The sequence below is a fragment of the Ceratina calcarata genome, unplaced genomic scaffold, assembly GCF_001652005.2.
Source record: "Ceratina calcarata isolate Rehan_Ccalc_2016 unplaced genomic scaffold, ASM165200v1 scaffold284.2, whole genome shotgun sequence".
Lineage (NCBI taxonomy): Eukaryota > Metazoa > Arthropoda > Insecta > Hymenoptera > Apidae > Ceratina > Ceratina calcarata.
The window spans coordinates 21,218-34,342 of NW_017150727.1; the positions used below are offsets into that span (position 1 = coordinate 21,218).

At 36.2% G+C, this 13,125-nt stretch overlaps 1 protein-coding gene across 1 annotated transcript in view; it reads right to left on the minus strand.

Moving 5' to 3' along the window:
* LOC108623651 (putative serine/threonine-protein kinase DDB_G0282963) overlaps positions 1 to 13,125 on the minus strand; it is a gene marked incomplete at its 3' end in the record, with an annotated part of 26,045 nt that overhangs the window by 4,808 nt on the left and 8,112 nt on the right. The window contains exons 2-5 of the mRNA XM_026812481.1: positions 6,813 to 6,896; positions 1,625 to 4,378; positions 572 to 1,382; positions 167 to 362 (exon numbers count right to left, since the gene is read on the minus strand). Coding sequence (XP_026668282.1) covers positions 167 to 362; positions 572 to 1,382; positions 1,625 to 4,378; positions 6,813 to 6,864 — 3,813 coding nt within the window. The remainder of the gene's footprint in view (positions 1 to 166; positions 363 to 571; positions 1,383 to 1,624; positions 4,379 to 6,812; positions 6,897 to 13,125) is intronic.

Consider the following 13,125-nt stretch of genomic DNA (forward strand, 5'->3'; position numbering starts at 1 on the left):
TGTATGAACACATGTATATGTAACTTGTCATAGCCTAAAGTGTTATAAATTGATTCGATTCACGATTGAACTGAATCCGAAGGATTGTAACTAAAGTTCGACTTTAAACTACATGCAGTGGGAATCGGTGTTTCTAACAATTTTCATTTAATTCTGTTGAACTTACTGTGACTGGGAACTCGACTTTCGAGTTCTCACCCAAGGTGGCCAGGATTTTAGTCATGTTGCTATCGAATCTCCCGTTCTCGTCGACCACGTAAACTAATATTGACGTTAGAGGCATTTCCGATGATGTTGGCGTCGAGCTCGGTGATTCTTGACATGGATCTTGATATAATTTAATCTGTTTATCGGTCACTGATCTGTAAACCGAGAGTAAAACAATATTTTATATTATTTGTTACTCGATATGAGACTGACGTTAAAATATATGAAACTGTATTGCATTTAGTAGTAATAATATGCATTTACTGTTCACAGTATCTTGAATTAAATCATGACTTTTATTAAAATTCCTTCAATAAAAATAGTCTCGCGCATGAAATTGTACGCCGTATTAATAAATACTCACTTGTTGGTGCCTGTGGTTAAGATATCAGCTAAAGTCTTCCACAATTTATCAATTTTGGGGCAAACCTCGTACCAGCTATCAGCCATATCAATCCTAACCAGCGAAGTTATCTGTTCATTCGATGACTTCTCGTGAATTTTCTCTGTTGGAATGACGGGGCTCGTTGTTAAAATACCCTCAATTGGTTTACTAGTATTTTCAATTGGACTTGATTCCTCTTTTGAGATGTAAGGTACCACAGTATCTGTCGCATTGATATTTATCATCGAAGTAGATTCCGTAGGAATTTCTGTCACATTTTCGATCGAGTCCTTTGATTCTGAAATAGTTTGTTCTATTTTTATAGTAGTAGTAACAGGAATGTTCTCCTCGGTCCAAGTATTTGTAGCACTATTAATTCCTCGAGTTTCGTCCTTCTTACTCGTTGTTTCTTCTTCTCTCGTTTCTTGATCAAAATTACTCGACTGGCTTGTGAATTCAAATGTTGCAAAGCTCGTCGTCAAAATAGAAATCGTCGTATCTTCGGATGAATCTATGCTAGATTCTCTGTTGTCAATGACCGCCTCGGTCTCACTCGATTTACTTAGATTCTTGGAATCATTCGTGGTCGGCAGAAGTGTTGAACTCTCGCTGGTCGATCCGGCCTCTTCGGTGATGTTTTGAGTTAAAACAGTAGTAGACTCGGTTAAACCAACGAATTCGAACTCGATGCTTGTTGTCGATGGGTTCTCGTTGGGATTGAAGCTGCCAGATGGGATCTCGTTACTGCGATTCGAGCTCGATTGCGAAATCTCAGGTTCTGTTATATTTTCTATTAAGAAAAATACATTTCGAGTTAAAGATAAGACGTGATGCTGACTTAAAATCCAAATAGAATTTGGAGTTGTATTAAAATTTTCTAAGTGAAATATATATATGAAAAATTGCAATTCGAGAATTGCTGAATTAACATTGTAAAATAAATTAGAAACTGTTAATTATAAGGAACATTATTGTTATAATTATGTAAAATATATATAAATATAAGTATATAATTATGTAAAATCGAATTACCTTTAGGTTCTAAATTTATCGAATTGTTTCCAATGGTCTCTAAATCAGAATTTCCAGACGTAGTGGTTTCCCCGTGAGAATCTTCAGGTGAACTCCCTTTAATTAACGAGTATTCCGTTGAAATTTCAGTGGCATTCAGAGCAGAACGTATGAGTAAAGACGGTGTTCCGTCGGTTTCCGGTTCCAACGGGTTTCCTGTCGTTTGGACAGAAACTTTCCTATGCGAGTTTTCCGGTATGGAAGTGACTTCCGTTATACCGTTTCCAGTCACGTCCACGCTTTCCTGACTCCATTTCGGAACTTCGTTATCTTTCGATTTTCCATTCAGCTTTTCATCATCGGGCTCCTCCAATTTTTCTTCCTTAGATTTTAAATCGCTCTCTTTTTCAGTCAATCCTTTTATGACGTTGCTCCCAGATTTCTCTGATTTTTCTTTCGATCTCAATGCAGCTTCCCGTTCGTCTAAATTTCCTATAATATTGTCAGATTTCTTTTCCAACACTTCTTTCGATTTTAAACTCGCTTCCTCTTCATCTTGTTTCTCGATAATTTCCAATTTTCCCGACTTATCTTCTGGCTTCAAACTAGTCGCTGTTTCAACTTTTTCCTCGATAACGTTCCCCGAGTTCTCCGGCGTGTTCTTAGAATTTTCTTTCGATTTTAACCCAGCTTCGTTCTTTTTATCTATGACATTATCCACGTTCTCTGATTTCTCATTCGACTTTAAATTAGTTTCTCCATCGTGCTTCTTCTCGACAACATTTCTCAAGTTATCCGTCGGTTCTTGTACAGATTTTTCAACCAACCTATCATCTGTTTTATTCCCATTTTCTGATTTCTGATCAACTTCATCTTTCTCGTAATTCAACTTCGTCAGAGAAGCCGTCGAAGCAGTCGACGATTCGTTCTTGTCGTGGTACACCGCCTTTAATTGTATACTATTTTCTAAAACGTCTGAAGCTTCGGTGACTGTGAACTTCTCATCAGATTTCCCTTTGACTATCGTATTCTCTAAAGGGATGACTTCGTCGTTGTTGTTATTGTTGTTTGTTTGATCGGTGAAACGATTTCGATCACTGCCGTTGGAACTCGCCAAGAAGTCGTTCTGACCGAATTTCGTGTAAGGATACGGTATTTCCGTGGCTTCCTTCTTCGACGAGAACTCGAGCCTCAAGGAAGAGATCGTAGGTTTCACTTTCGAATCGGAAAACTCGTTCACCGCGGAAAACGCTATGGTTCTTCCCTTGGGAACTGGACTAGACGATCCTTGAAATTGAGAACTCTCCTCCACCGAGACTGTCCCTTGGGTCGTAATTCCTGCTTCCTTGTTTGCACTTGTCACTTCCAGGTTTAAATCGTCCGACTCGTTCGTAGTTCCATCTAATTCTTTGTTCACTAAATTCAATGCTTTCACGGATGAAGTTGCAGATTTCGTTTCTATATAAGATTGATCTAATTCTTTCACAGTCGAGTTTTTATCTGTCTTATCAGAATTCACGTTTGGGGATTCTGGTTCAAGATCAAACTCGTTGACACTCTCCGATGTTGAATTCTGGGACGGTGAGTCAACGTTCGGTCCTTGATTAAATTCGTTCAAGGCTTTAAGCGTTACATTTACGGTTGATCTGTTCAGGGTCGAGTTTTGAGATTGCGACTCGACGTTCAGCTCATTTAAGTCCTCCGCGGTCGAGTTTTGGTACTGTGACTCAACGATACGATCTAAAACAGAATCAGTCACGTTGTTAACCACTTCCACCTCTTCCTTGGGTCCGCGAGTCAGCTCTCGGACAAAGATCGAATCAGTGACGTCCTTCGATGTCTTCCCATCGAAATTCTTCCCCTTACTCCTCTGTTTATTGTTCGTATTATAATTAACGTAAGTGTCGTTTATTAACGATATAGGATCGTCTGGTTTCTCAAGATCCGAGACTTCGCCGTTCTTTATGGGACCTTCAGACCTTCTTCGTCGTTTCTTAAACTCCTGCGTCTCGACCTTACGGTTTTCTGCACTTTTTCTTCTTTCAACTTTCTCGACTTCGTCACGTTTTTCTTTAAGAAAAGTGCCCGTGCTACTTTCGAGTCTCTTTTCATCTGTCCTCGACGATGAAAAATTATCCTCGCTAATTACTTTTGATTTCAAGTTTGTCACTTTTGCAGGAAAACTTTCAGCCTTCAGCCTGGACCTCTTTTCCGACGGTGTCACGACTACCTCATTATCGTTTCCGCTTTCAGATTCAACGGGACCAGTCGGAGTAAAGTCGTCAGCGTCCGAAGGTCTCCGAGGCTGTGAGTAAATCGGTTTACTGAGAGACGCAATCACATTTGCCAGGTGTTCGTAATTTCCACTTTGACGATTATCCAAATCTTGGATGTCGCCGGAATTCGCAAAAGCAATTATCCCGTCGTTGCTCCTGGAGGAAGTCCTGTGGTCAGCTAGAGCCTGGAAAGCATCCTCTCTCCCGTTCGAGGTCGATGATCCGAGGCTCGACCCGATTCCGTGGCTCGCAGCCACTTTCACCTCGCGCTGTGCTCGACCATCGTCGACGGAACGGTCCGCGATCGAATCCGACGAGGAAATTAGTTTATCTCGCCTTTCAACGGCCTCTAAATCGGTTATGGACGCTCCGTTCACGGCGGTTTCGTCTTTATCGAATATCGGGGCTCCAGGTACATTTTCCTGCGAGTTTTCAAACCTCTTCGATGAATCTACCGAGATCTCTGCGACTGCGGTGCCAAACAGTATCAGGGAGACACCTGAAATATAAAAAATACAAACTTGCAATAATTTTCCAATGATGCTCTAGTAAAATTGATCGAGAATCTCGTGGGTCAGAAATTGTGATATCAATGAAAGATAGTAAATTCGATACACGTGATTTAATTATTTAATCAAATACATTATTTGACACATTAGATTCAATGTGTCATTTAATGATAACAAATCGTGGATGAACGTGTTTATTCAGTCACGTGTGTCGTTATTTGAATGATCGTTTAACCATTCATTCTTATGAAACAATCGACTCGATACGCAGTATGCAAAATAAAATTTGATTGATCTATTGTCGAAGAACGAAATATTCCAGTCACGTGGATAGACCGAGGTTTTTCCGCGTTCCGACGTTGCGTCTTTCCAAGAAATTTTCCCATCGGGATTCTTATTCGTTGTCAACATCGGATAGTCGTGTTATTTTTTTCTCTCCTTCTACTCGTATACCTGTTGTTCGCGTAGCTAGAGAGATCGTGCATCGCATGTTTAAAATTCCCTTCTGAATAATCCCGAGGTCTGCTTAACATATTCAGAAAGCAGGCGAATGTGTACAGGGAAACCGAGAGGAGAAATAATTTTGTCTAGGATCGAGTTAAAACCGAGTATTTTATCATTCATAGTTTCTCATGTTCTTTCATGTATTTTTTACTTTCATGATACATTCAGTTCATGTATTTCATGTACTGAATTACAGAGACTTGAATGCGTCAGATGATATATTGAATACATTAAATACTGAATTCACAAAATTCTCAATACATTTTAATCCGAATAATAAACGACTTATTAAAACTGTATAAGAGTGAAACTTTCTAATCACGCTACATAGTTTGAAATGAAAATAGTTCGCATCAAAACTAATTGTGCCCGTACATAATTTCTCTGTTATGCGTCTACGTAATCCGATTTCCATTTCTCCGTAACGGAACGGTAGACTGCGCGTTCTATGCATTCCGGAGTAAAAAAAGAAAGGAAACGAGCAGAAAAAAAATGGAAACAAGGCCCTCGCGTAATCGCGAAAGTAAAACTGCACAAAATGGAAAAATTTGTTTCTTCAACGTGTAGAAATAATACAGGAAATAAAGTTTCAGCCAGTGGTATTGTATGCAGAGTGTTCTCCGAATAAGGTGATAAAAGTAGGAAGTAATTTATGAAAAAGTCAGTGAACAAAACATGATTTCAGGTTGTAGGGGATATTAGCTTTATTCAATAATTATAGGATAATAATATAAAACATATAATTAATATTCAATAATAAAAAGGTACAATAGCAATATAACATTATAATATCAGAATCAAGGGATTTAATTATTTGTTTTAAATGATTTTCAATGATCATTAGACTGTCGATTTTTATGAATTCATAACAGACATGAATATACTGAATTTTGAATGATGCATTCAGTATACAAAATATTAGAAGCACATATTTAAAAGCAAAGTATATTAAATTATATTTATTATACATATAATAATATTCATTATATAATCATGCACTTTAATCATTTAATCTTGCATAAAAATCTGTAGTCTAATGATAATAATATTTACAATTATTTTAATTTCCTTTGGAATTTAGTGATGATAAAAGTTACGATGATTTGTCATTTTGAAGAATCAGGGTGGCTTACCCTACATATCGTGCAATGCAACGGTAAATTGTGATTGTGTACGGACAGGGCAAAAGTGTTACAGTTAGGTTTACGGAATGGCGATCTTGAGTAACAGTACTTTGCTGGCCGGGTACAGTACATCATGTATAGCATCGGTACACTAACGATGTATATCAAATGTAAAATGATATAACATTTAGAACCTATGAGAATTTCGATTTAGTCTTAATATTAATTTCTGCTTTTTAAATAATCGAAGAAGTACGTCTCAATTTCTGAGACTTTCATATCTCATTTATCATACATACATGAAAAATGATGTTGACTGGTGTCGCAGTTAACGTCGAAATTATCATTCGCCTTGGCCTTCAAACCGTTTTCACGGATTCTCATTATACATATACAATATTATGTACACGCGTTACACCCGGCTCATGAATTATGCAAACGAATCCGGGTACATGCGTACGTACATACAGTGATGGTCAAAAGTGAATAGAAAAAATGAGGTCATTAAACGTTCCTGTTCTCTCTTTACTAAGATAGAATAAAAACATATTCTCGTGTCATTAATTTGTACCCAGTACTGATTATTTTTTATTATTTGTATCTGCGTACGTTTATATCTCTTATTTTCGTTTGTATTTCCGTCTGTACTTCAGAGTTGAAACGTATGAAGTCACGTTTCTTATGATTAATTTACATACTTCACAAATGCATGATTTATTGAACAGAATCCGCGTTTCTATTTTGCACGTTCAGTACTCGAAGGCTTCGTTAATTTATTCGTTTGCTTGTTTCTTACCTATCCATACTTTTAACGCGACGGTCGATCTTCTTCTTCTTCCTCGATTCATCTCACACCATTCGTTAGACCTCCTCGCGAAATCTAAAACAAGAATTAACAATTGTTGAAAAATTAGCTCATAATAATTGTTGTATTTTATATATTTTTATAAATTTTTATACAGATTTTTATATACATATTTGTATAAATTTTTATGCACATTTTTATGCACACATGTACAGAGAAGAGAATTTCGCAGAAGGAATTGTACAGATTAGAGAGAGCTTTTGTATAAAGAAGATTATACAGAGGAATTTAAATGTGTTTACCACACACGCATGTACACACGTTCAACGTGTAGTTAATTTAAATCGTTGGTAATTTAAATCGTTGAAAAGAAGGTCAAGCCGAGGACTCGCCAATTAAATTAAATACAAGTTAGAGAGTAGCTTTAAACGAACAAAACATCTCGAGACAGGAGCAGGAAACAGTGTTTCTACGAACGCCTGACGTTCCATTCCCACCTTTCAAGCTTTGAAATATTTACTAAAACACGTACTACATGACTATAATATTTTTTAAAATTCCCACTGTCTATTTTCTATCTGAAGATTTCAGTTTCATTTATAACATAGGAAAATTTGGTATGACTTGTTTTTAGTATTTTTCATTTTCTACCATTTGGAGAACGGAAACAAAAAGGAGTGTTCGAATGAGAATTCTCCATCTCGGTCGACAAACGAGATCACTTTTCATTCGCTCGCATTTCTTCAATTTAGACAATAGAGGTGTAGTACGTGTCTCATAATACAATATAATGTCGTGACCCAGGATGAGTACGTAGACGTTTCATTGTTAAATTGCTTCAAATTACATATGTACTTACGTCCGTACCATAAATTCATTCGCTTTCTATATAGCTGTCTATATTTTATTTAAGAACGTCAAAGATTTCAACTACATTTTCAGTGTTTCGTTTATCGAAACTCTCTGATAACATCTAACGCTTTTAGAATTGAATACAAAGAGAAAATATATTTTTTATTCACATAAAATGCGGTGCATTCTGTGTTGTATAGTGAATAGTTCATACGTAAAAAGAGTGTATATATTAAAAGTATCAAAGTAAACCGGTTTAATAGAAGGAGAAACTTGCCATGGAAAAAGTGTGTTTGTGTGCACCGAGCGACGAAAAAATGATCGTCATCACGGTCATTAATCCGCAAACCACAGCGTGGAAATCACGCGATCCGGTGATTTCATTCCGGCTTTTGTTTGTTAAAAAGGAAAGAACAACGTTCGTTCTTTCTTCTCATCGTACGTTTCAACAATTTCAAATTGATTCCAGATGAAATAATACCTTTTGTTCGATTGAAATTGAATTTCTGGATGGTATCGCAGTTTCAATTTTCGAAGTGATACGAAATTGAATTAATTTAGAACGAATCTCGTTTTTAAAACAAATTTCGATATTGTATTAAAAAAAAAAAAGATTTAAATGGATCGATGGAAACCGATAGGGATAAATATAGAAACGAATTGAAACGGGGAATTGTTTTCACAGAGAATTGGTTCGAAGCGAGTTGAAATTGTCTTTCGTTTCGGTTACCAGCTTGATGAATAATACGAATCACGTTTCCTATTGTTATTGCCCACATTTGCGAATCCATTACGTCATCTTATCTACCATCTGCCGTTCAATTAACCGTAGTTGGTTAATTATCTACACGTAGGATTATTTGGAATTTCCAAAACGTTTGAATATTTTCCAGACAAGATTCATAAATTATCCTATTTTCTTCAGATTTCAATCTTCTTACATTGTATATCATATTACATGTATTGATTCTAGGAACCATGGTTCCATTCTGTTTGTTACAAATTCCACTTTCACCATTTACTTCATTTCTTTATTCCTTCCCTTCTTCCTTTTACTGTTCCCATCCCAGAATTATTCTACGCATTATCCTCATTATTCCACTCCATTTCCCTTTCATCTACATACCACCTTTTTCCTCCTCGCTCTTTCATCTAAATCGTTTCGTTCCCAGCAATAAACAGCTCGACGCGCTTCCGTAGTACGCATTCGCGTTTTCATCGTGCACGCGACTCGAGGCAAATTCTCGATCGGAGTAATTGTAATTAAATCGTTCCATTGTTCCCGAGGCTGGAAGATTTTTATATACATATTTGTATAAATTTTTATACAGATTTTTATATACATATTTGTATAAATTTTTATGCACATTTTTATGCACACATGTACAGAGAAGAGAATTTCGCAGAAGGAATTGTACAGATTAGAGAGAGCTTTTGTATAAAGAAGATTATACAGAGGAATTTAAATGTGTTTACCACACACGCATGTACACACGTTCAACGTGTAGTTAATTTAAATCGTTGGTAATTTAAATCGTTGAAAAGAAGGTCAAGCCGAGGACTCGCCAATTAAATTAAATACAAGTTAGAGAGTAGCTTTAAACGAACAAAACATCTCGAGACAGGAGCAGGAAACAGTGTTTCTACGAACGCCTGACGTTCCATTCCCACCTTTCAAGCTTTGAAATATTTACTAAAACACGTACTACATGACTATAATATTTTTTAAAATTCCCACTGTCTATTTTCTATCTGAAGATTTCAGTTTCATTTATAACATAGGAAAATTTGGTATGACTTGTTTTTAGTATTTTTCATTTTCTACCATTTGGAGAACGGAAACAAAAAGGAGTGTTCGAATGAGAATTCTCCATCTCGGTCGACAAACGAGATCACTTTTCATTCGCTCGCATTTCTTCAATTTAGACAATAGAGGTGTAGTACGTGTCTCATAATACAATATAATGTCGTGACCCAGGATGAGTACGTAGACGTTTCATTGTTAAATTGCTTCAAATTACATATGTACTTACGTCCGTACCATAAATTCATTCGCTTTCTATATAGCTGTCTATATTTTATTTAAGAACGTCAAAGATTTCAACTACATTTTCAGTGTTTCGTTTATCGAAACTCTCTGATAACATCTAACGCTTTTAGAATTGAATACAAAGAGAAAATATATTTTTTATTCACATAAAATGCGGTGCATTCTGTGTTGTATAGTGAATAGTTCATACGTAAAAAGAGTGTATATATTAAAAGTATCAAAGTAAACCGGTTTAATAGAAGGAGAAACTTGCCATGGAAAAAGTGTGTTTGTGTGCACCGAGCGACGAAAAAATGATCGTCATCACGGTCATTAATCCGCAAACCACAGCGTGGAAATCACGCGATCCGGTGATTTCATTCCGGCTTTTGTTTGTTAAAAAGGAAAGAACAACGTTCGTTCTTTCTTCTCATCGTACGTTTCAACAATTTCAAATTGATTCCAGATGAAATAATACCTTTTGTTCGATTGAAATTGAATTTCTGGATGGTATCGCAGTTTCAATTTTCGAAGTGATACGAAATTGAATTAATTTAGAACGAATCTCGTTTTTAAAACAAATTTCGATATTGTATTAAAAAAAAAAAAGATTTAAATGGATCGATGGAAACCGATAGGGATAAATATAGAAACGAATTGAAACGGGGAATTGTTTTCACAGAGAATTGGTTCGAAGCGAGTTGAAATTGTCTTTCGTTTCGGTTACCAGCTTGATGAATAATACGAATCACGTTTCCTATTGTTATTGCCCACATTTGCGAATCCATTACGTCATCTTATCTACCATCTGCCGTTCAATTAACCGTAGTTGGTTAATTATCTACACGTAGGATTATTTGGAATTTCCAAAACGTTTGAATATTTTCCAGACAAGATTCATAAATTATCCTATTTTCTTCAGATTTCAATCTTCTTACATTGTATATCATATTACATGTATTGATTCTAGGAACCATGGTTCCATTCTGTTTGTTACAAATTCCACTTTCACCATTTACTTCATTTCTTTATTCCTTCCCTTCTTCCTTTTACTGTTCCCATCCCAGAATTATTCTACGCATTATCCTCATTATTCCACTCCATTTCCCTTTCATCTACATACCACCTTTTTCCTCCTCGCTCTTTCATCTAAATCGTTTCGTTCCCAGCAATAAACAGCTCGACGCGCTTCCGTAGTACGCATTCGCGTTTTCATCGTGCACGCGACTCGAGGCAAATTCTCGATCGGAGTAATTGTAATTAAATCGTTCCATTGTTCCCGAGGCTGGCAACTCGAGCGTGTAAATTCCTCCTCGGAATTCCGCTTCGGCACACTTTCGCTTCCGTTCTAGTTGAACGAGACGAGTCGACACGAAATGTATAACAATGTTCCGAGCTTAAGATACGACTTCATCGATATTAGACAATTTAATTATTTGTGCACAGAATTATTAGTTGACATTTAATTCCATTTGAAATTCAATGAATTATTTTTAATCGAGCAATTTGGAATTCGTATTAATGAAACAGAATGGCATGAATAGAAGCTGAAGAGCTTGTGTAAAAATAAGTAAAAGCATAAAATGAGAAAGAGAAGACATGAACATTTAAATGTGTTTCTGAAGGAATGAGAGATTATGCAATAAGAAGTAATCGATATTCCAACATGTAAAGCATAATCGCGACGAGTCGACTGATTATGTAACTAAGAATCCGTGTAACCACTCTTGGTTCAGTGATTTTATTTAACATGACGCATTTTGCGAAGCCTGTTTAATGGTATATATGTATATTCTTTAGTTATTATGTCGTCGAGCACTGAGTCAGGAAGCAACAAGGACGTTCGATTTTATCTGCACGTGACTCGAGTTAAATCGGTAATCGATTAGGATTAAGTCTTTTATTAGCTAACGGGCCACCCTCGCTGCCTGAAAGCTTTCCTGGTTTTTAAGAGAGCATTTTAAAACGATTATGAAACAGCTATAGAAAACACATTAATGAATCCTTGAAAAATTTAGTAAAAAAGAGGATTTGAGGTATTGTAAGTTTTCCAATACAGAAGCCGCGTATCAAAAATTAGATCTGACATAAATGGTGTTAATAAAACTTCAAATAAGTATATGTATGTCTATTTTTAGATTACAAAGCTTGAACGATCAATTGTTTTCTTATCTGTCGCAAACAAGAGGCTGGAGATTTTACATGAACAAACAAGAAGCGACGAATGGCGATTGTAATCTATTTAGGTTTTCCGTGTGTCGTTTCAGCCATTATTCCATGAAGATCGTTGCATCAGAGAGGAGAAAATGGTGCGTGGCTATGAATACGAATAAGAGCGAACTCCGTATAGCGGGTGCCACTGTTAGTGCCGCGCTATACAGTCCCAATTATCCAATTACGAATCACACACGGCCTTGTCGCGCCTTTTCGAGACGTCAATCATCGCCCATTACATATTTATTCCAGTTTGTTTGTCGGTTTGCAAACCTGAGTCTGATATACCTCTCGTCAAATTGAAATTACAAGAAACTAAAATCACGTCTATTTTTATATATGATCGTATTTTTATTTCATTGAAAGATATTTCGTAGGAATTTTGCATTTGATGGAATTTATTGATTACAATTTCTAATTTATTTTTTCAGAAATTTCTCACCGAACCAAATTAATCATTTTTATGTTTTTCAAAGCCGAATGGCTGAAGGAATAAAATTTTTCTATATTCTATTCTGATTTATATTCATTTTTATTATGGAGCTTTAATACACTTGAGATATTGTTTAATCATCTGGGTATGTGTAACAATGGCTGATACATTTGAATAATTAATCTAATCTTAAGTCATTCACGGCCGTGGATATCAAGGATTCCCCGGATGATTCATCGTTTGTAATACGTGCATATATGTATGTTTCATCACTTTCCTTTCTTTCCCATTGTACCGGAGTCCTCTTGAATAAGAACTGTGCGCGTGGCAATTTCATTGCAAAACGGTCGTCGCACCGTCGTATTATTTATTCATAAGCCGGTACGCAGTCTGGTTGCATTGGATTATTGTTGTCTGGGAAAGTGCGAGTTCACAGCCGTGGAAATCGTACCGAGAATATTTCCACGCGCTGCCCTTCCCTTCCTTCTTTAATTACAGTCCCTAACAGTTTCTATTTCTACGACCATTATAATGTTTAACTCAACGCTATTATTACTACAATCAGTAATTTACGGATTTAGAACGAAATTCAATCGTTTTATTTTGCATAAAAATTCGCAGTCTAATTGTCATTTAATAAAACTGCATGTGCATAATTTGAAATTGTGATTGATCTTGAAAAATTGATGAGAATTAAATCGGCTGCTGTTTAAACTATGTTACTACAGTCTTATCTTATCATCAGGCTTATCAAGGCGTTATCGTATTCTATCAAA